Source organism: Pleurodeles waltl, chromosome 7, assembly GCF_031143425.1.
Source record: "Pleurodeles waltl isolate 20211129_DDA chromosome 7, aPleWal1.hap1.20221129, whole genome shotgun sequence".
NCBI classification, from domain to species: Eukaryota; Metazoa; Chordata; class Amphibia; order Caudata; family Salamandridae; genus Pleurodeles; species Pleurodeles waltl.
The window spans coordinates 389,168,802-389,192,094 of NC_090446.1; the positions used below are offsets into that span (position 1 = coordinate 389,168,802).

The following is a 23,293-nucleotide window of genomic DNA, read 5'->3' on the forward strand; positions in this document are numbered from 1 at the left end:
TAGGTGCAAGGCGAAGGACCTCAGCCTTGACGAGTGTGTGACTACAGGTGAGATTCCCCATCATAGTGACTGATGAAATGTATCCCTAACAACAGCAGGGTGGCAAGAAAGATAGTAAGAATTAACCTTACCTTTATGTAAGTTTCTCGACATGTTTGACAGACGGTAGGGAACTATTGGACGAATGTGCTCTGATGAAGGCCTAGGACCCTTGTCCTGGAAGTCTAAACACTGTCATACTTCTGGCAAGTATTCCTGTTAGACGGCTGAAACATGTTGGCATTAACAGTGTGGGAGTGTGGCGAATCGTCTGAAGTCCCTAACACCCCCACACACCCACAAATAGTTTGCTCCTGACATTTGGAGCAATAGTCTTTTATTCCTACGCTGTGTAATCCAGTCAATAAAGAAAGATACCTGGATATGCACAGAGACAGTTTTGTTCAGAGCTGGTTCCCTATAGTACCAGGGCATACTTTGTTCTGAGCTCCCTTTCCCCACAAAATGTTTTTTGTTTTTTTATGGTTAAGGTTGAGACTGCTAGGTTAGTACTATCATAACCCAAAGGGGCAGAATGGCCAAGGATGAAGCATGCCACAGTTAAGTGGGTGAGGCCTCTCTGTCTTTTAATAATATATGTCCACCTAAGGGGCTAGAGTCATAAGTTTGGCAACAGGGGATTGCCTGTGTTAGGATTTAAGGGTGTGAATCAGAAGCTTGCCCTACCTTTTGAGTGTATGGGTCAATCTCAGCCATTGCAAAATATGTTGCTGCCATAGCAAATGGCACTTTACACACTCACGACCCATTAACCACTTATTTGTGTTCACTTTATACATTGCAGTGGAGGAAATGCAAGGAGAGTGGAATGGGTGATTTGTCCTTAAAGAAAGTTGTACAAGAGACTCAGCTTGTTGTGATGCCTTCTTTAGTTGTCCGAGGTCCTTGATGATTGTCTGATGCCGTTGATGATCGTCTGATGGATCAAGTATTTCTTTATTAAGACTCGTTACTATGATTAATATAACTGATGGTGTATTGTTTAAGACATGGTATACATCTATGATAATTGCTTCTTTTGAGACAAAATGAGTAACTGCTGATATTGGAGGGACTTAGGATTGCATCTGTAAGATAGCAACTAACAAGTGTAAGGGGTTAATTACACTTTCAGCTGGTTATTTTGAGGTCTGTTATGGAATATAACATTTAGTGTAGCCAAATAGTTCATTTGAATATTAGTGATCTACACTACCGCTTTAAATGAAACACGATTCTTAAACAGCTTCAAAACAAAATGGATAGCTACTGAACATGGGAAATGTAACTACATGGGCGTGATTGATGTTTCTCAAATCTTGCATGTTAGGCAGTTGATGGAAAGACTTGGTGGCATTTAACTGAAGGGAATCTTGATTTTTTTTTTTGTGCTGCCAAAAAAGATGATCATGTTGTAAACGTAAAACACATAAATGATAACCTTGTAAAGTGACCATGATGCTTCCTCAAGATGTGAACTTTGCCACAGATTTCTGCTCCGCTATACATAATCCGCCTCTTCATCTGCTTTAATCAGTCAAGCTGCCCCGGAGTGTAGCTTTCAACACAAATTCTTTACACTGTTTTTTACGTTTTCCCTGTATCTGAGGCATGACACCCACCTGCCCTATCCCTCTAAGCCCAAACATGATCCCTCAGCTGAATAACCTAGGACCATACTAATCTAGTTTTCTCTCATGCACCCCATTACTGGAATTATCTTTCCATTGTTTGAATAGTAAAAAAAAAAAAACTAGAGCTCCAAAAATCGCTTTTAGTCACCGACCCAAAGGTCAGTGGCAGCAGCTCAAAGTCCAACCTGATCATTATTACAATTTATGTGTATCAATTGTGCAGCTAATGAGCAACAACTGTACTGGGACAATCTGATTATTTACTCAATCCTGTTTTTGTTTCTCTTCCCTATGCTACGACTCTGTGCTCTGGTTGATCTTGCATACAGAGTCTATGATAAGTTAATTTTGTTTGCCCTATTGATGTTTGCAAGCAACTAACATTTTAAATGTGGTCCACCTGTGAGGGACATTACACATTCCTCTATCATTCTTACTCTCTCTCGCACACACCTCTTGCACCCACAGGAGGCACAGACTTCTCCTGTCTCGCCCCCAAAACTTGGAAAGTACCTACCCATGAGAGCCTCCTCATCGCTTCCAAAATTCCACAAGAAGCTGAAGAGCTGGCTCTTTAACACCCAGCAGATTACCTACAAGCCTGCGCTAGCGCCAGGATACCCTTCTGGCGATAAGCCTGCTTTACAAATCCAAAGAACACCAAATTCTGGATGGTCCATTGGAACAAATGATAACCCTGCCTGTATCTGCTCCCGCATTCTCCCAAAGTCACAGTACAGTAATTACAAACTGCTTAAAAATGAACAAGAAGCGTGTGCTTAAGTTGATCTTTTTGCATGTGAAGTTAGCTGAAGAAGTTGAAAATGAAAGTAGACTGTAAAATGTTGTGCTGGGGGCATGACTTGCTTTAAATGATCTGTTTGTTGTAACACTGGCTGTAACACTGGCTGGAGAGTGACACCGCCTAGCATTATTGCTTAATTACAATAAAGAAGTTAAAATTCATGGCCCAGGTGTGAGTTAGCTTTGCTTATGGTCACCTGTATGTTATGTGCTGAACTTTCTAGGTTTACCATTATTTTAAGACGGCAGGAAGGGCAAAGAAGTGAAGAGCCGATGGAAGTGTTAGGATGTGGAGCTGGTGTGGGGTAGCGGTTCCAGCTCGAAGAGGGAAACCTTTGATGGCGTTCAAGAAAACGTAGTCCACTTTTAGAAGAAATTACCCACCATAATACCTACCTCGACTTGAAATCGGCCCCTAGTTTGGCAGCAGACAAATAATACCCGTGTTTCGATTGAAACAGTGAAACTTAAAATAACCCTGTGGGGCAGCGTCTGTTAGTGCTGGAATGCTTGAAAGGAGGCTTCTCGACAGCAAATAAGAAACACGATTCGAAGAAGCCCGGAAGGTGCAGATGCTTACCCTCTGAGGGACAGGAGATGAGGGATGATTCCAAAGACATCAGTGAAGTCGCATTTGTGAGAAAAAACGTTTCGTACTTCTACGAGAGAGGGAGGGATAGCAAATGGCATGTGATATAGAGAGAAAGGTACCCCCTCCGCCCCCCCAAAAGCTCTGTTTATTGTGAAGAGAGGCTTGTTCGGTAGGAAAAATAGAACGTGTGTACAGGAGAAGTTTGGTTTTGCAGTATTCTATGTGGGAATATCTCGTTATGGGCTTACCTCACGATTTGCGAGTTACGTAGACTAGTGTAAGTGGTTGGTCCTCATATTTATTGCATGAGTGCCTACAGTGTACATACAGGCTGCCTGGCGCACGCCTGAACTTGTTTTCCTTTTTGTTTGTTTGTTCCAGGAGCCATTTCATTATCTGCATCTATCGGACCCGTGACGACCATGTTTCATGTCTGATTTTCCACCTTTGTCTCGCGTTTGTTTTTCACGGTGTGCATCTCAGTAGTCTTTGATCTAGCATTTCCTGCAGTGCTTACCTTGCTCCAAGTTGCAGTAGAGCATGTGGCAGATATACATTGCTACAGCAGCACCCCAACATGAGGTTCTGCACGTACAGCAGCATGATGTGTGGTGTCAAGTTGAGGTAGGGTTGTGGTACCAGGATGTGATCGGAGCTGTGCATGTTGCTGCAAAAACATTGAAGTATATGGTGCAAGGCTTTTTCATACTAGATTGTACCTGCGTTTTGTCTTTACAAAGATGTGCAATTTGAGGAACAGCATTAAATGGTTTGCTCAGAATTTCACACTTTTTTGGGCCCACACACTGAAGGCTAGGGTACTAAAGCCATTTATGTTTTTTCACTAGACTATATATGCTGTGGACCTCATCCCAGTGGTCTTAGATGTGGTGAGAATGTAGCTGATTCTGTAGCATCACTTCTCTCTCTAGCACAGGGTGGGTGGGTGTTTCTAGATAACAAAGTGCTTTTGCTCTGGTCCTTAAAAACTGCATTTGGATTTACATGTACACTGTTTTTCCAGTTTAGGAGACGGAAACACTAGGACATTATTTGACTTACTAAGCATAAACACTTTGAGAAAGAGGTGAAAACCAGAATTTAAATTGTGGTTCCATGTTCAGTGAAGGGGCACATCTACAGTAGCTAAGTGCAAGGCACTATTGCTTGGAGAGATGCTTGGGTGGCAGGTGAAGCAGAAAATATTTTAATGCACCTGTTTCCTTTTCCTTTTATGCCACTGTGACTGTAGGCATATAAAAGCGTAGGCCACCTGCTTTCTTCATTTAATTGGAAGGCTTTTTAAAAATGTTTCTGCTGCCAGTGTTTCTGCGAAAATGTCACCGCGTCGGCTGGCTCACAATGAGAGGTTCTGAGTAACGGGGAACTCGGTGGAAGGACCGCCACCACAGAGGAGAGAAGAAAGCCCACGCACAGTATTGCGTAACCCAGACTGATCAAACAGCAGATGAGATGATGCATGCTTGCAAGATGAGCGTTTTGAAAGCCTGGGAATTTCATGTGCAGATTTTGAGCATAAACTGGATTTTCTGATTCGCTCTTTTTGTATGTGTTCCTTTCCTGCAGTTCTACTAATCATCCTCTAAGTAATAATAGATACTGCTGAATATTGACAACCTTTGGATAAATCGTCGCCAGGGGCAACAACACTGATGGTACTTTACAGCAAGTTAAATCAACAATATCTTGATCTCATTTTAGACCAGTAACGATATGAATTTGCCCTTGATGCCATTGTAGTTCAGCATGAACCGGGAGAAGCCATTGACTTTATTTCCTAATATAGTTACTGAATTTTTAATCCACAGTAGCCGGGTCAGAAGATATGAAGATCATCAAGAGCGCTGACTGCAACTACCAATGGTTTCAGAAATTAACTCTGGGATTCGGTGAGCAAGGCTTCCGAATTTAAAGTACATAATTCAGTGATCAGACCATTGAAAGTAGGTGGTCTTCAGTGCATCTGTAATCCACATGATGCATGATGCCTGCTAATGCAAAGTGATTGCAGAACTCATACAGAGGATGCCTTGACGCGGAGGAACACACAAATTGGACAAATATGTAGTTCGTGCTCCAGTGACCGTGATTTTACTTTTGTTTGTTATAAATTGATGATCTCCTTCAACTCATTGTGGATAGGGAAGAACAGAGGCAAAAAGAGGTAGACTGGGTGCAGTGTGGAGGTGGTATTGTGGTATCTACTTTCTGCTTGTTAGACCTCTTAGTCCCATCCTCAATTTCAGTATTGTCAGTGAGCACTGGGCCGGCTCAGCAAAGGAAATAGCGATGAGAGATGTGGGCTACTTGTTAAATGCGCAGTGTGTTCCATTGACTGGCAGATGGAGCCATTGACCCGAGGGCTGAACATGGAATCTGTCCCGCTCCAAAAGGGGTCTTACCATTGCAATCACTTGGTCAATCGCCAGGTCTATAATGTAACCTACACTGTGTGTAATATACTCCCCTAAAGTTGGAGAGGGCCTCCTTGGCTCAGAAGCTTGTCTGTAGCACCGACTCCTTTTCCAGTAATCTAGTCAGCTAAGTGCACCAGTGGTTTCACTTTGTTGGGAGGAGTAATGAGATATACACAGTTTCAGTACAATGTTCCCCATATAGGCCTAAATTTAGGTTTGTTTCCCAAATAATAATACCTTTGAGTCCTTGTTACTCGGAGTTTTAATTCTGTATGTACGTAGATGACTGGGTCATTATTTATTCATTGCTGCTATGTGCTTTTATGGCCCTTGTGGCCGAAATAAGGTTCTTGAAATGGAATGACATGGACGGAGTCATTAGGGCTTCCCCACCTGAAACACTGCTTGTAGCTTGCATCTAATTGAGGTCCTTCAACTACAATTAAATGTGCTGTCAGCCATTCATAGTGTAGCCTTAACTACCACGAAGTAGACAGTTGATTTAGGCCTTCCTAGACATCAGATGTAGCAGGTACCATCACAGCAGTAAGCAATATTGAGCTCCACTTACAAATCAGTGGTATTTCAAGTCGGTTCCAAGGAGCTCTAGTCGTGGTGGCACAGTGGCATGTTACATTCTGATCGTGCAGTTGCAAAGATCTGTGATGCGTAAATAGGGCAGCAGATACAATTCCATTGGTTTATGCTGAGATGGTTGCTTCTTCTGGATAAGTGCCTGTCTTCCTTTCCGTCTTACACATGTAGAGCGTCAAATTATTTACCACCTCCCCCTTTTTAGGTCGAAGCCTACTAGACAGCACAGCTGTCTTGTTTGCTCATGTTATCTCTGGGACATTCAGAAAGCTTCCTGGCAATACATTCCTCTCACTGCTTAGCCTTGGCCTCTTGGTTTGTAACTCAAGTTTTCTTGCTTTGTATTTGCTGGGTTTATTTGTTTTAGGGTGTCAAGCTTGAGTTCATCCCTTCCTAGTCCAAACCGTATATACAGTATCCTTCTAAGTGTTTCCTCCCTGTAAATAGGCGTTTAAATCTTGTGACATAAGATAAGAATCTTGCCACCTTTGCATTCAGAGACAGAGGGCAAATGTCAGGCTCTGTCTTCCGAGGGAACTTGGTGTTTACTTTTTTTTTTCCTCTGACATCAGAGTGAGAGAATTTGTGGCAATCATGCTGGCTATTGGGGGTATTTCTGAAAAGTGGTGGAAACAAATACCTTCAAAACAAATCAGTACGCTAGTTGATGACATTTCCGCACATTGTAGTTTGTGCACTGTATACGTTTATCAGTAAAACTGTATGTCTATGCAATTGTAATGGTCAAATTCAATTGATGTGTTGTCTGCAGTGGCAGTCCCTACCATACCCATGCATACTACACTTTATCCCACTCCACTCTACACCACTCAACTCTGCACCACACACACTATTCTAATCCACTCTATGCCACTCCACACTGCATCACTGTATTGTACTCTGCATCATTGAATCTCTATGCCACTTCAGTTTACACCTCTCTACTCTGTATCACTCTACGACAATGCACTCTCCCACCCTGTGCACCACTGCACTCTTTAGCACTGCACTATATACCATTCTACTCTACAACTCTGCACTCTGTGCCACTGCACTCTACGCCAATGCACTCTACTATGTACCACTCCACTATAAACCAGTGCACCTCATGCTGTCCACTCTAAGCCACTCTACTCTGCACTACTACACTCTTTGGCATTCTACTCTGTTCCTGCATTCTAAGCTGCATCCCTCTAGTCTGAAACAATCTACTCTGCCACTTCACTCTGTGCCACTGTATTCCACTCTGCACTATTGCACTCTCCGCCTCGCTCCTTTTGCCATTGCAATGTACATCACTGTACTCTACACCACTGCACACCATGTCAATACACTCTGCACCACTTTACTCAAAACCATTATGCTCTAGGCCACTGCACACCACTATACTCTGCAACACCCGATGGCACTGCAGTCTACACCACTGAACTCTATGCAGCTTTGCTATACTCTGCACAACTGTACTCTGCATTACTTTACACCACTGCACTCTAAGCTACTCTACTCCCCACCACTCTCCACTGTACCACTCTACTCTATGCCACTGCACTCTACACAACTCTAATCTACTGTGCATCACTGCACTGTATGCCACTGTACCTGCCACTTCACTCTACACCTCTGTACTCCACTCTGCACTACTCTACTGTATGCCAATGCACTCTACTTTACCGTGCACCACTGCACTCTACTTTACTGTGCACCACTGCACTCTGCATCACTTCAGGCTAGGACAGGCCACTCTAATACACTCTACGCTGTACCACTCTACACCACTTCAATTTACTCCTCTCTACTCTGTACCTCTCCACTCTACACCAGTGCACTCAGTGCAACTACTCTATGCCACTCCACTTTACCCTGGAGCATTCCCCTCAACGCCACGTCACTCTACTCTAAAACAAACTACTTTACACCATTGCACTTTATGCCACTACTCTATTCTGCACCACTCTTCTCTATGCCACTCTACTCTAAACTACTGCACTTTCCCCATTGTACCTTACACAACGTTTCTCGAAATCAATGCGCTCTGTCACTGTACCCAATCACCAACTACTCTGCACCACTGCACTCTGCTGCTATACTCTGCAGCTATCTGTGCCACTACACCCTACACCACTGCAAGCTATGCAACTCTACACCATTGTATTCTGTCAATGTACTTGGCGCCACTCTGTTCTACACCACTTTACTCTGCCAGTGCATTCTACAGCACTCTATTCTGCAAAACTACTCTGCCATTGCACTCTGCCAGTGCAATCTACACCACTACATTCTAAGACACTCTACTCTGCAAGACTGCACTCTCCACCACTGCAGTCTACTGCGCACCACTCATCTCTGTCGATGCACTCTACGCCATTCTAATATGCTCTGCACCACTGTACTCCACGCCACTCTACATCACACCTCTGTGCTCACTCTCTCCTACCACTCCACTTCACTCTACTCTGAAACAGTCTACTCTAAGCCACTGTGGTTCAACATCTGGCGGGCTTTCACGGCCAGAGCAGACGAACTCAGCCGCCGACACACAGTTGATCACAAATGGCGTCTCCTTCCGGAGGTGGCGCAAGGTCTCTTTCTCAAGTGGGGAGAGCCTTGGTTAGATCTGTTCACCTCCGCAGAGAACGCGCAATGTCAGCTGTTTTGCGCGTTGGAGTTTCCAAGGTGGCACTCTCTCGGAGATGCTTGTCGTCTCAAGTGGAGCTCCGGCCTCCTTTACGCCTTCCCGCCTGTCCCTCTTCTGCCTAGAGTTCTCAAGAAAATCAAGTACGACCGGGCCCAAGTTATCTTGGTGGCTCCAGACTGGGCTCGAAGAGTGTGGTATCCAGAGCTTTAGAGCAGGTCCATCGATCCTCCACTAAGACTGCCTCTTCGGGCGGATCTTCTGTCGCAGCAGCAGGGGACGGTTCTCCACCCAAACCTGTCCACCCTCCGCCTTCATGCATGGAGATTGAGCAGCAACAGTTGACGGCGTTTGCCCTTCCACCCGAAGTATGTAATGTTATCTTGGCCGCCAGGCGTCCATCGACTAAAACTGTATACGCCTGTTGTTGGAATAAATTTGTGGCATGGTGTACCAACAAATCTGTTGACCCCCTTTCTGCCCCTCTGTCAGAGGTTCTTCTGTTCATTCTTTCTTTAGCCCAGCAGGGCTCTGCTTTGGGCACCCTTAAAGGATATTTGTCTGCCATTTCTGCTTTTCTTAGGCTTCCTGATCAGCCCTCACTCTTTAAATCTCCTATTGTGAGTAGGTTCTTGAAAGGGCCCACCCACTTATTTCCTCCCACTCCATCATGCCTCAGTGGGATCTTAATCTTGTACTTACTTACTTGATGTGTACCCCCTTTGAGCCAATGCATAATTGTCCCTTGCGGCTCCTCACGTTCACAACTGTCTTTCTGGTCGCTATCACCTCTGCTCGCAGGGTGAGTGAGTTTCAGGCCCTTTCTTCAAAGCCTCCATACTTGTCTGTACACCCTGACAAAGTGGTGTTATGCACTAGAGCTTCCTTCCTTCCTAAGGTGGTTACACTATTTCATGTAGGCCAGTCCATGACTTTGCCTACCTTCTACGCACCCCCACATCCTCCCCATGAAGAGGAGAGACTCCACCGTCTGAACCCCAAAAGAGAGATGGCGTTCTACCTCAATCGTACTTAAGATTTCCGGGTGGATGATCAACTCTTTGTTGGCTATGTGGGTGCGAAGAAAGGGAAGGCGGTGCAAAAGCGCACTCTCTCTCGATGGGTGCGTCTTTGCATCAAACTGTGCTATGCTTTGGCTAAAAAGCAACCTCCTGAAGGCTTGCGTGCTCATTCTACCAGAGCAACTGCTGCTTCCACTGCATTATCATGCGGAGTTCCTGTCCTGGATATCTGTCAGGCAGCTACGTGGGCATCCCTGCACACGTTTGCTAAGATTTACTGCCTGGATAGACAGGTCCATCGAGACGGCTACTTTGGTAATTCGGTCCTGCAGGACTTTCTAGTATGATCTTGGTTCGCAGCCCACCACCGAGGATGGCATTGCTTGGGTATCTATTCTAGGGTAAGGAATCTGCAACTAGAAGTCTCAATCAATCAATCAATCACAATATTTATAGAGCACACTACGTACCCGTTAGGGTTTCAAGGTGCTGAGGGGGGGGCTGCTGCTACTGGTCGAAGAGCCAGTTCTTGAGGAGTCTCCTGAAAGGGAGAAGATCCTGGGTCTGTCGCATGGCGGTTGGGAGGGCGTTCCAGGTCTTGGCGGCGAGATAGGAGAAGGATCTGCCACCGGAGGTCTTGCGTTGGAAGCGGGGAACGATGGCGAGGGCGAGGTTGGCGGAGCGGAGTTGGCGGGAGGGGACGTAGAAGTTGAGTCTGTTGTTCAAGTAGACAGGTCCGGCGTTGTGGAGCGCCTTGTGTGCGTGAGTGACGAGTTTGAAGGTGATCCTCTTGTCCACAGGGAGCCAGTGGAGGTCTTTCAGGTGGTGGGAGATGTGGCATCGGCGGGGTACGTTTAGGACCAGTCGGGCGGAGGCGTTTTGGATGCATTGGAGGCGTTGGATGTCTTTTGCTGGGATGCCTGTGTAGAGTGCGTTGCTGTAGTCCAGTCTACTGCTGACGAGGGCCTGGGTCACTGTTTTTCTGGTTTCCGTCGGGATCCATTTGTAGATTCTACGGAGCATGCAGAGGGTGTTGTAGCAGGAGGAGGAGACTGTGTTGACCTGCTTGGACATGGTGAGGGCGGAGTCGAGGACGAAGCCCAGGTTGCATGCGTGGTTGGTTGGTGTTGGAGGGGGTCCCAGCGCAGTGGGCCACCAGGAGTCGTCCCAGGCCGAGGGGGTGCGTCCGAGGATGAGGACCTCCGTTTTGTCGGAGTTCAACTTCAGGCGGCTTTTTCTCATCCATTCGGCGATGGACTTCATTCCCTCGTAGAGGTTGGCTTTGGCGGTGTGTGGTTCTTTGGTGAGGGAGAGGATGAGCTGGTCTCTATCATATGTACAAGATACTTACCTTCAGTAACGAAATATCTGGTAGAGTCATATCGATTCATCACTGTATGTAAGGCACTTGTCATATGTGGTTTGGTGTGTGGGGTGTCTATCTAGGCTACCACCTACAGGCTTGGGAGTTCTAAGTCTGTCAAGAATTCCTGAAGCTCTTTCGGAGACGTGGGGCCAGCTTAATAGATGCCTGCTAAATGGTCTTGTAGCAGTGCATTAATCCCGGCCTGAGTGGACACTATTGAACCGCCAGGGTGTCACAATAACAGGATAAAGAGGGGGGCGGACGTTACCGCCAACAGCCTCCCAGATTTATCTCCCTCGCAATGCAACAATTGACACTATTCGTAACTGGTCAGGCAGTCCAGCCTGTCCCAGAAGTCTTTGACTGGGTGATGAGCCTGTGTCATGTATTAATTGCACTCCTCCAGCAGAGTGTGTGACTGCTGTACGTTCGCCAGAGTTTCCCCCACATTTGTGAAATCCTTTTCCAGCCTTGGTCGTCGTATGCCACCAACTTGAGAGATGCATTTTCTGTGGGTGTCCACATTTAATGCATCTCATTCCAGTCCTCTCTCCCCCAGGGACTACTAAAAGTGTCAAAGAACTGGGCTGTTGCATCGCAGAGTTCCTCTCGGAATAGCAAACCTTTAAGGGTCTCGGGTTGTACCTGCCACAAAGTAACCCATGGGCGCATGCCACCAAATCCCTACTCCAGCATCACAGAAGCGTGGTCCGACAGAAAATGGCTCATGGTCTAGACATTTGTAATCATTGGTGCCATTTAGGCTGATACCAAGAATCTGTCCAGGTGACTAAAAGTCCCATGGACTGCAGTGCGACAGATGTACTCCCGCACCCATGGGAGCATCGCCCGCCACATGTTGATGCAGTATAATCGATCCATCAATGTATGTAAGGCACTTGTCATATGTGGTTTGGTGTCTATCTAGGCTACCATCTAGAACACAATTAAAATTGTTGGCCCACAGTAAGTTTGTGCCTATGTATGGGATCACTTCTTGGCCTAGCTCTAGGAAGAAATCACCATTGTCCATACTAAGGAGAAATACATTCATTAAGCATATTTCCGTAAAGTCCAGTAGGCAGTGTACCAGTAGGTTCCTGCCATTGACATCGGCTTGAAATCCCCAATCTCGGAATTGGATCTGCAGTGCCACCCAAATGGTAACCCACCTAGCGCATGTTGAATATGTGGCGGAATATAGTTGGCCCCTCTATTTCTTTTGTCATTTGTGTACCTCGTCTTCTGATAAATGTGTTTCTTGGAGCAGCACCACCTGAACTCCATGTCTGCGCAGGTAAGTCTGTACCCTGTAACGTCTGACATAGGAGTTCCAGCCCCTTGTATTCCATGTTATGAATCTAAATGTGTGGCGTTGTCTGTCAGACCTCCCACTTCTCCCATTAATTCCCCATCTGAAAAGTCGCTGCCGCCTCCGCTGCCTTATTTAAAAACAAAACTACAACTGGGTACCGGGTAAACATCAAAGTGTCAACATGTGGATTCCTAATCATTGAGTGCTCCCTCACTTATCCCCCTACAATTTAACAAAACTCCATACAATTTGAGGATGCAATCCTAAATAAGAAAATTACCAAACGTGACATTAACAAACCCTATTAACTTATCCACTTACTCATGCAGCAGTCACCCCATAACATTCACACCAACCAATGATTATCAGCGTGGGGTGGGGCGACTGGCAAACGTCACATATACCTGGGCCCTGCTGAGTCCCCTAACATCAGGTCATTCACTTATACATGTCTTTATGGCCACATCTATCACTCAGTACTCTACATTTTTCATGCAAATCAATTTAGTCGCTCATAAAGCACAGCACTCTCCTCACATGTCACCCGCCAAGACCATGGGTCTCAGTGTGGTGGCTGACCCATTCACTACGCATTCATCCCTGGCATATGACCCGCAACACAGCCGTTAAATGAATCTGAGAGCTCATCTAATGAGATGAGGGGGCTCTAGCCCAATCTGTAAATCTGACTTCGCAGTGGGGCAGATGTTTCCCCCTCCTGAGCCCGGAGTAGGCATAGTCTGTAATGGCACAAGTAAATTATTGAAGCCTTCAGGATTTGTCCATCTCTAGACCGTCATCCGCGGTAGCCAGTATGCAGCTGTCTGGGTTAGAACAGGTCATGACCTTGACTAGCGCTCTTGCCTCCTCAGACTCAGATCGCAGTTTTTCAAGTCCAGGGTACCATTCTCTCGAACCACCCTCTGGTAGGATCGGGAGGCTACACTTTCGTGCCGGCCCCCCCTGCGAGCTGGTCGTGGTCAGTGAGTCCCACAAGGTTGTTCTACGGTAACCCAGAGAATCTGTGTAGCTATCCTGTCAGCCCTATGCACTTTCAACCAGTCCCATTCTGACTCAGGGCTAGTACAAATAAAATGTGTGTGGTCAGCATGAAGCACTTTCAATTTAGCCGGTTAGATGAGCAAATAGCGGATACCCATTGCTCTAAGTTTCTGCTTTACTCCCCCAAAGGTCATCTGCAGTTGTTGCTCTTGCTTGATGTAATCCGGGAATATTCAAATCACATAGTTCTCATAAGTGGGATCCCTTGTTTGATGGACCGCCTGAAGGATAGTGTCTCTACCCCTATAATTTAGCAGTTTTGCAATCACCATGGACGGAGCTGCCCCTACAGGTTGGTCCAGGGCAGGGGAGCGGTAGGCCCTCTCAACAAAAAAAACACTGAAGATAGGGCCACTGCCAGAAATGTTTCCCTTATTTATCGTTCCAAGAAGAGTTCAGGGTTACAGCCCTTTGCTCCCTCTGGGAAGCCTACAAAGTGTAGGTTCCATCTCCTGGAGCAGGCCTTTGCGTCCTCTCGAGCGGTGAGAGAAGATGGACCCTTTTTCAGTGTGGAGACTTCCCCCTGTAGGTCAGCTACAAGCTGTTCAGTTGCATGCAACCTCTCTGCCACCTTGTGGAGGTCATTCCTCAGGAGGCCAACATCTAATGAGATGGTGTCAATCTTGGCTTGGACTGCAGCACTGGACACCTCAGTTGCCGCCAGAATTTGTGTCCCGAAAGGACCTTGTAGCTCCCCTCGTGTGTCTGCCTTGTCACCATCCTTGGGTTGCCGCCTTGGGGTCAGTGAACTGGTCAGTATTTATCTGTTGGGTCCCCCTCTGTGGCCTATCTTTTCCCATCATAAGGTCTGGCCCAGGTGGGGGAAAGATAGACTGAGTAACCAGATCAGAGCCGCAGCTGCAGGAGTCAAGGGGGACCCCCTTTGTAACTGCCAGTCACCAAACCCGGGAGAAAGGGGTATGGACACAATCCCCAGCACAGTCTGTTCAAAAGAGAGCAAGGGGCAGTTCTCCCAAGCAGGACCCCAGCTGGAGTCCTTCGCCCTAAGTGTCAGAGGAAGTCTAAGGTGAAATATATGAGGCAAAGTGGTGCCTGCCACTCTAGGGGTCCATGTTGTGCCACCACCCCTGTCACGATGATGTCTGTCAGTCAGCGGGCGGGAGAGAGATGGTAGGGGGAAGAGTGCCAACAGGAATGGAACAGGTCCCACTTTGTCAGTCAATTTCTCTATCCCAGGTAGGGGGAGCACCCACTCCCCATCTTGGACCACATTCCCTCATCAGAGCAGACTAGGTGGTCTCAGGCAGCAGAGGGCCCCACAGTATGGGAGGGTAGACTCTCAGATACCTGTTAGTGGAAGAGGTTGGAAAAGCACTTAGCTGCAGTATATTTGCAGGATCTATCCTAAGGACCCAGTGCCATTAGTGTTCAGTTAGGGCAAGACAGCTCACTCCCAGCGTGGTGCGACCCCCCTCTCCCCCTTAGAGCCCACGCACCAGATGCGGCATGCGCTGCAGCCGCACTCCCAGGATCCTCCTCAACTCGGCCACGTTCTTCTTGTCGTGGGCTGGCCAACCCTCACAGGTGCATCATCGAGGCTGTCTGAATAATGTTCACTCAGCCCGATTGGGCAGTCACCACAGAGAGTAAGTGCTCAGGTCGGTCACCGCCGCTCCTAGGGCTGCCTCCGCAGCTGTCTGTCTGCGTCTCCATGACCCCCAGGTACGGGCAGCCTCGCTCCAGCAACTCGCCCTCCGGCAGAAGCAGTCCGTCACGTGGCTCCAGGCCCCAGTGCTGCCGGAGTGAGGGTCTTCTCTGCAGCTTCCACAGACCAGCTCCCCTGCCAAGGAGGTGAATGGCACACTAGGCTAGGCGGGTGTCAGCCGAGGATAGGCAGGATTCTAGATGGATGGCATCAGGTCGGCTGCAGAGCTCTCAAAAGCACAACCATCAAGGCCACCAGCTTGGCCACGCCCCCTTGATTTACATACTTAGACGATTTATTGTGTATATATACTATGTATGTAAAGCGCTCTGACACCCTGCACTGGAATGAGTAACGCTATAAAAAAATAAAAATGGTATTTACATTGTTATTTGCCCAAATACTGGGACAGACCAACACATCTGACATTCTTACAGTACATGTGTTTCTTTTAAAAAGAGGGACTGAACAAAGTCAAAAGCATGCCTTTCTTAAGCACCTGTGAAGTGATAACAAGCTGAGTTTCTTTCTTTCTCCTCCTTTCCATTTGCATCTAAGTGTGAGCCTCCAGACTGCACTCAGCAAGATCAAATTAGAACAAAAGGCCTTTATCTTTGGCCCAGCTGGAGGTGAAAAAAAGCCCCCTCCTCGCCTGCATGTTGCTGTTTGAATGAAAGCAGACAACAGTGCCGGTGCTGCTAAACATGTCCCGGTGTGTGAAAATTACACCGGATAAGTTCAGCATAGGGAATTAGTCAAAGTTGTTCTTCACAAACAGGGACACAACATCACTGCAGTACAGCATGCCTTGAAAAGGTTAAAATTGCAAATAATAGAGTGATGTGGGATTTGTTTTAAAACTTTCAACCGTACTGCACAGCAACCACTTTACTGGACAACATGGCTTAAATATTATATATCTAAATCGTTTTCTTTACCATGTTGTACCGCTGTGTGGCTGCCATGATGCATGGTTAAAAGATATATATATATAACACCAAGTGGCAGTCACCAACAGGTAGTTATAGTTAGGAAGTCCAGATTTGTATATATAGGGATGCGAAGGCTCCGCAAAGCCTCCCGATCTCATGCTGAGATCTGATTGGCTGTCAGCACTTTAACAAGGCACATTGCCTTCTTAATGCAGAGGCATTATGCATGCAGGGAAGACAGGTGAAAACATTGCTTCCACAAGCAGGGAGCTGCTATTTAAAGCAGCTTCATGCTTCTGGGAGCATATGGCTCCCACAGGATGTGGGGAGCCAGCTTGGGCTGGGGAGGCCTTGAGACTCCCGGGCGGTCCTGATACTCTCTCTCTTCCATTATGGGATGGAAGAGAGAGATTGAGATTGTCATTGCAATGGTCTCTCCATCCAATGACTTCAAAGTGTCATACTGGGAAGATGTTTAGTCACTTCTGGCCTAATGGTCAAGGTCTTGTGCGATCACTTAGTTGGTTCAAATCCTAGTATTGCTTGGCAGTGTGTTTGTTTTTTTACGAGGGTTTTGACTTCTAAACCTTCGTAGTGAGGAAACATTCATGTTTCTTTACCATCACCGGCATGCGTTGACTGTCATAGGTATGTCCGGAAGCATCACAGTAAGAAGTCACCTATGGCCTGAAGGTTAAGTTCACAGACCCTCACACTGAAAGTAGAGGATTGTACAACAGGTGTGTCTGTTGTCATTTTCCTTCTTTAATGTCTAATAAACTTCAAAAGTTTAAGGTTCATACTGAGAGGTGATCTCACTCTTTTTAACTGACAAATATTTTTTTCTTTTCACTACGTCCAAAAATTTCTCATTCTAAGTATATCATTCACCAAAGCCTAAAAAAACTCTTTCCCTCTCACTCTTTTTCTCTTTCTCTCTCTCAATTTCTCTTCCAATATTTCTCCCACTAACACACCCACTCACACCCTTACGCTCCCACTCACAGACCCACTCAGACTCTCACACCCAGTCACAGACCCACTGAAACCCTCACAGACCCACTCACACCCAGACAGACACTCTCACAGCCACTCTCATCCCAAGGTACACCCTCCCACACCTATTCTCATACCGAGAGGGACAGGCCATGGCCAACTCACACCACGCACATCCAAAGGGCCGTGCTCAGCATGAGGTTGGGTGGTTAGGGGGTTGGATACAGGATCAGGCCACAGACTAGGCCCTGCAGCCAAAGGCTGTGCAGGGCGTTGGTTGGATTAACATGCAGTAATGAAAATTACTTAATTTTTAAAAATAGAAATTCACTGAAAGAAACAAAGGTTACAGGGATGTTATAGTTCAGCTCACATTTTAAACTTACCTAACCGTAGAAATTAACCTATTATATTTGGAGTTATCTCAAGTAACTATAACTTGTGCCCTAAGGTGTAACTATAACTCACGCCTTCACCATGCACTGCTAATCACTCCACAAATTACGGCACTCATGACGTCTTTGATAACGTCATTGATAATATCAATGCCATATTTGCAGTAAAATTTGTAATGTAAAAACTGCATGGTGAGGGCTGAAGTTGTAGTTTTCTTATGGCACGAGTTATAGTTACTTGAGATAACTCTAGCTGGTGAATTTCTATGGTTTAGTACGTTTAAAATGTGAGCCTTACTATAACGCCCCTGTAACCTCACTTTTTTTAAAGTGAATATATATATGTATATTTCAGAAGTTTAAAATGGCTGATTCACTATATAGAAAAAGAGAAGGATTGAATGTCCGCTTTTTTGTGTCTTTTGAGCACAGTGCTCTTTAGAAAGGAATGATGACAATAAAGTTTTGTATAAGTAATGGTTCTTCAACTTTGTTCCCAAAAAAAGTCTCATGATTGATATGATATTCAGCCACAAAACGAAATAATTATTAGAGAAAATGTACATCATTTCACTAGTAGAGATAAGGTTATACAAGTATACGAAATGTTGCAAAATGGCCGACATGTTTCTTAAGAGTGTGTTAATGTTTGTTAGTCCGTCATTGCTGTTTATGAGCACATCAAGTTCATTTTAAAAGAGTTACTTTGGTGGAATGTAATAGGATACCCGAACCCGTGATCAAGGAGCGAGGGCTCTGAAATACGTTGGGTTTAATGCTGCTGTAACGCTGCTGTTATTGAAATAAAATTCGCAGTGTGGATTTGAGCCGCAGTCCGTCGTCTACATGGCGTTTCATTTTCGCGTGCAGGTGACATTTGATTGCTGGATATATATATATATATATATATATATATATATATATATATATATATATATAAAACGAACAGCATGAACCGCATCATAGCACTTTAATTTTTTTTTTAAATCACCATAGGCAAGAGCTACTGGCTTTGCCAATGCTTGTTTAACTTAGTAGGCAGACTTGTTTAGAATAGAGCCGAGATTGCTAGAAGAATGGTTGCAAAAAATAGAATTTCAAGACTAGGCTGTTGCCATTGTCTAGAGGGGCATTGCAGCCTAATCTATAAATACAAGAAAGAAATGCAGAACTGACTACACTAAATTAGACTTTAATCACCCGATCAACAGCATGCAATAGGGCAGACCTTAGCTGGGCCGTGGTGAATCCAAACTAACCTTATAAGTTCTCTCCTGCAGACAGCTTGTTGACTGTTAACAATGTGGACTTGAAGTGGCCTTTATGTACATCCATTCGTCATGATTCGGTGGCTTTCTTGTTTGTCTAACTTCCCTGCTCCTGATTCCTTGTCTTTCCTACCTGTTCTTCTAATTTTATGCCCATCGAGCATTTCAGTCTTGCAATGTTTTGACTGGATGAATGTATCCTTCGACCTCTGACATCACAACTTGCATCACATGAGAAACGTTTTTGCTTTCCCTTTCTTTTTTTCCTTTTCTCTTTTTTCCTTTTCCCTTTCTCCTTTCCTTTTCCCTTTCTCCCCACCTCTTATAAAGTAGTATGGCCACATCTAATCCACTTTCATGGACAAACATTGCATGGGAGTTTATCATCCCGGACCGTGCTGCTTTTCTCGTGCCAACTGCTGCCGAAACAAACAACAGATGAACTCTGCTCAGAATTTAGGCATGCCTGTACTCGTGGTCACCGTTATGTTTAAGTCATCTAATAAATATTAAAGGCTTCACACTGACGTTATGAAAAGAGTTTGGAAGTCCAGTATTATATGAGACAAGCAAATAAATAGGTGTTTAAAAAATAACACACACTTTATCAAACGTATTTTTTTTAAATCTGGTTCAATCTACAGCAATACTTCTGTCTTTATTTTTAAAGATGCATCAATTCCTCTATTTCTTGGTTTACCCCAGATGAATTGTATGTTTTCATACGTAACTTCATTGTTCAACCAAGACTAAACTTTCAATGTGTGTCCAGGTCAACTTACTGATTGTTAGGCAGACAAAAACTGAAAGCCCTTTTTCGGTCTCTCTCACCAGACAGTGCAAGATGGCTGATTGTGAAAGAAGTTTAGTGCACTTACAGTGAGCATAGACCCTCGCCTACTTCTAACTATTTGTTGGCTTTATTGTCACTCACATTGGCTTGCTTTTTATTAGTTGCTTTGTGTGGGCGTGCCTCTCTTTCTGTCTTTGCCCTCCCCTGGAGCACAGCCTTGTTTACTTGTGTCCTTCCACTGCATTATTCTTTTTGGTTAAACACTCCATAAGAGTGCATGTTTTATTCTGCCCTCCTACTCTGGTACTTCTCCCGCCCTTCCTCCTACTACGCTTTCTGTTGCACTCCCTCACCTCTGTACTTCTCCCGTGCGTTGCTTTCTTGCCCGTTTGCTTTTTCCTCGAGTGCCACATTTCTACTCCGTCATGGATTGGTAACTAAAAAAATTAGATTTCCATATCATTTTGTAGGTGCACATGCTAATAAAGCACACACAAGGATACAAAATGACATAGTCATGTCATTGTGCTTTTATGTTATTTTTTTTTTTAAACTTTTTGCCTTGCTACTCAACTTGGCTTATTGGCTTTGCCAGTGCTCATTGTTACTGCGTTTCTTCCACTTCATGGATGGTGAGAATTGTCTGCTTTCTTTTAAAAGTGGGCTTGCACAGTTTGATCATTGTGCTGACAGAAACCCAGTTTTTGACTAACTCTTTGGATTCAAATAATATCTAGTCACAGATATTTTGTTGCTGCCAGGGATAATCAAAAGTACTTGTTTCAGAGCCTCTAGATTTCAAATCTTGCTTCATCGTGTTTTAATTTGTTGTTCTTGTATTTTCTATCTGTAAAATTTCCTTTGCCTGCTAGAATAACCAGGTAGAATGAGAGTAGCCTTAGCTTCTACCTCTCTTAGGCCCAAGCTGAGTGAAAGAAAGCTGCCGCTCCTCCATTGGCTAATTTAAGTTAGCTTGGGTAAAATCATAACCATTTCGGCTTTGTTCTTTATCCAGTATTTTTAGTGCTGCTTTTCCAGACTAAACCATGAGGCACAGTTTTTGCCCATGCGAGGCCTGATTTTAGCCTGGTCATGGCCAGATTGAGAGGAGGAGAAAAAAACAAATTGATGTGTGCAGTGCAGCATGTGCTTTCATTTAATTTCTATCCTGTCATATGTGATACAGTACCCCTGCCATACTTTGAGGACATTTCAAATGTGACCCTGGAGTTCCATGACCACAAAGAGTAAAAAGGACAAAGCCTGAATTTCTTAGAAGGTTACGCAACTCTGTGGTGACTTGCCATGTCTTGTATGATGGGGTACTTTATTCCTTACATTACATGGTTATACCATACCCCTTCTCAAAACCTCTTAAATCCTTGGTGTCTTGCTCGTTCATCACAGGAAAAAATGATAAAAGCAGAATCTGTACTGTGAAATTAAACCCACCAACACGCAGTTAGTGATTTTTGCAGAAAAGATATTAGAATCAGTAAGTGAGGTTAAAAATGTTGTAGCTCGGCTTGTGTAGATACATGTGCAGATCATTTCTGCAATACCCTAAAGTGCGTAAAAACTTTTTGTTATAAATGTATCTTTCTATCGATCCATTGTCCTTTTAAGAAAAAGATACCAGAAGGAAAAGCCAGTCAGAATGCATTTGTACATTTGAGATCGATGTTGGATACCTGGAGATGCACCCATATGCAAGCACCTTTTATATACCTAACAATGGTACTCCTTCAGAAAATAGTGTTTTTTTCTTTCTTATTCCTAGAGTGAATGCCTTTATTTGATTGCTGGTGTTAAATCTGATATTCTGTGTGGCCTGTAACTTGACGTGTAACATGCTTTGATACTTTTTGAACAAAAATACCTTCAAATTCACTAACGGTGACTAATGTGTGAGAGCAGTGTCGTTGTGTAGGATAAGAAAAGTCTGAGTTGAAGAGTGAAAGTGTCTTCTCAAAGGGTAAGTCGTGTTAGTGTGTGCAGTGTATGATTGTGCACAATGGGCGGTGTGTGAGATTTTGGAGAGTGATCCGTGTGTCTGTGTATTTGCTTGCAGGGAGTGAGCTGTGTGAGTGGTGCTTGAATGGTTTGTGAGCGCTGTGTGATTGGCTGCAGGGTGAGAGGTGTTGTTGGATACCGATCAGTGTCTTAGTGCAGGATGATGGAGCAATGCAAGAGTGAATGTTGTGCAGTGTGAGTGGTGTGTGAATTCAGGTTTGGAGCTTTATGAGTACACGAGTGGTCTTTGAGCACTGTCAGTGCAGGGAGAGTGATGTGCGAATGCAGTGGGAGTGCTATGTGCAGTGAGTGCAGGGATAGCGTGCAATGAATGAGTGTGTTGGGAGGGTAGTGTCAGAGTGCAGTGTGACAAGCATGATCATTTTTTTTTTATGGTGAGCTGCGTGTCTGTGCAGGGACAGAGGTGTACATGAGTGCAAGATGTGATCTGTGAGTACAAAGTGATAGGTATGTGCATAGTGGGTTGTATGTGGGGAAAAGGTGACCAGTGTAGTGCAAGTGGGTTGGAGTGCCATGTGAGTGCGGGGTGTGAGCGTTGTCTGGTTGGTGAGTGGTGTAAGTGTGCAAGGTAAGTCTGTAGCTACAAGATAAGTCTACGGTGAGTGGTTGAGTGATCTGAATGTAGGGTGGTCAGTGTGCGTGTGTAGGGTGAGAGGTCTACGAGTGCAGGTTGTGTTCAGCATGATTGATATGTGAGTGCAGGGTAAGAAGTATTTGAGGAGTATGTGCAGGGTGAGAGATCTGTGCATGATTTATTTAAGTCCAGGGTGAGCAGTGTCTGAGAGTAGGTTGAGTGGTGTCAGGGTGAGCAGTCAGTGTTGGTGTGAGCAATGGATGAGTGCAGAGGGAGCTTTGTGTGAGTAGAGGATACGAGGTGTGTCACTGCAATGTGAAGTTTCTGTGATAGTGTAGGGTGAGCAATGTATGTATAGGTGGTGAAGAGTGTGCATGGCGAGCAGTGCGCGTGTGAGGGCATGACCGAGCGCTGCGTGAGGGCAAGGTGAGAAGTGTATGTATCAAAGGTGAGAGGTGGATAAGTGAAGGGTGAGCTGTCATGGTAAGAGGTGTTTTATTGGTGTGTGTGGCTGCATAGTGTGGTGTGTCGGTGTTGGTTGAGTGGTTGGTGTTTGTAGAATGTGCAGTGTAAGAGAGAGTTGGATAGATGGTTTGAGTGCAGGGTGAATAGTGTGTCTTTATAAATGCAAGGTGAGAAATGTGGCCATGTGAATGCAGAGTGCATTGTGATTTTGTGAGCTCATGCTGTAGCACATTAAAACCAGACCTATTGGCATTACAAATGATTGTTGTTTTAATGTTAACAAAACCTATTAATAGATGGCAGCCATGCATGCACGGCATCTTTTAATGTGTTTTGTTGAATACAAAACTCGGTCTTAGAAACTACTAGCAAAGCCTATAGGCTTGCACTCCGTGTCATAGACAAGTGGCAGTGTTTATTTAACAACGTTAGCCTTTTTGAATTGTAAAATTGTTAGACGGTTTAAGGTGTGGATCTAGTCTTTTTCTTATATACAGTATGTCTTATTTTCCTGTCTTTCCTTTGACAGTAATTACCAGCATTCATCAATGAGACATGTTCCATCAATGGACTCCATCTCCAGCTCCCTTGAAGGACTTCATCTGAGATCATCTTCCTCATCAATAACAGATAGTATCTACCAGGTATGGAGATGTACACTGTTATTACGTA

General features: G+C 45.0%; 1 protein-coding gene across 2 annotated transcripts in view; it reads left to right on the plus strand.

Moving 5' to 3' along the window:
* LOC138304101 (protein MTSS 1-like) overlaps positions 1–23,293 on the plus strand; it is a 545,913-nt gene that overhangs the window by 386,616 nt on the left and 136,004 nt on the right. For both annotated transcript variants that reach the window (XM_069243840.1, XM_069243841.1), the window contains exon 10: positions 23,151–23,265. In XM_069243840.1, coding sequence (XP_069099941.1) covers positions 23,151–23,265 — 115 coding nt within the window. The remainder of the gene's footprint in view (positions 1–23,150; positions 23,266–23,293) is intronic.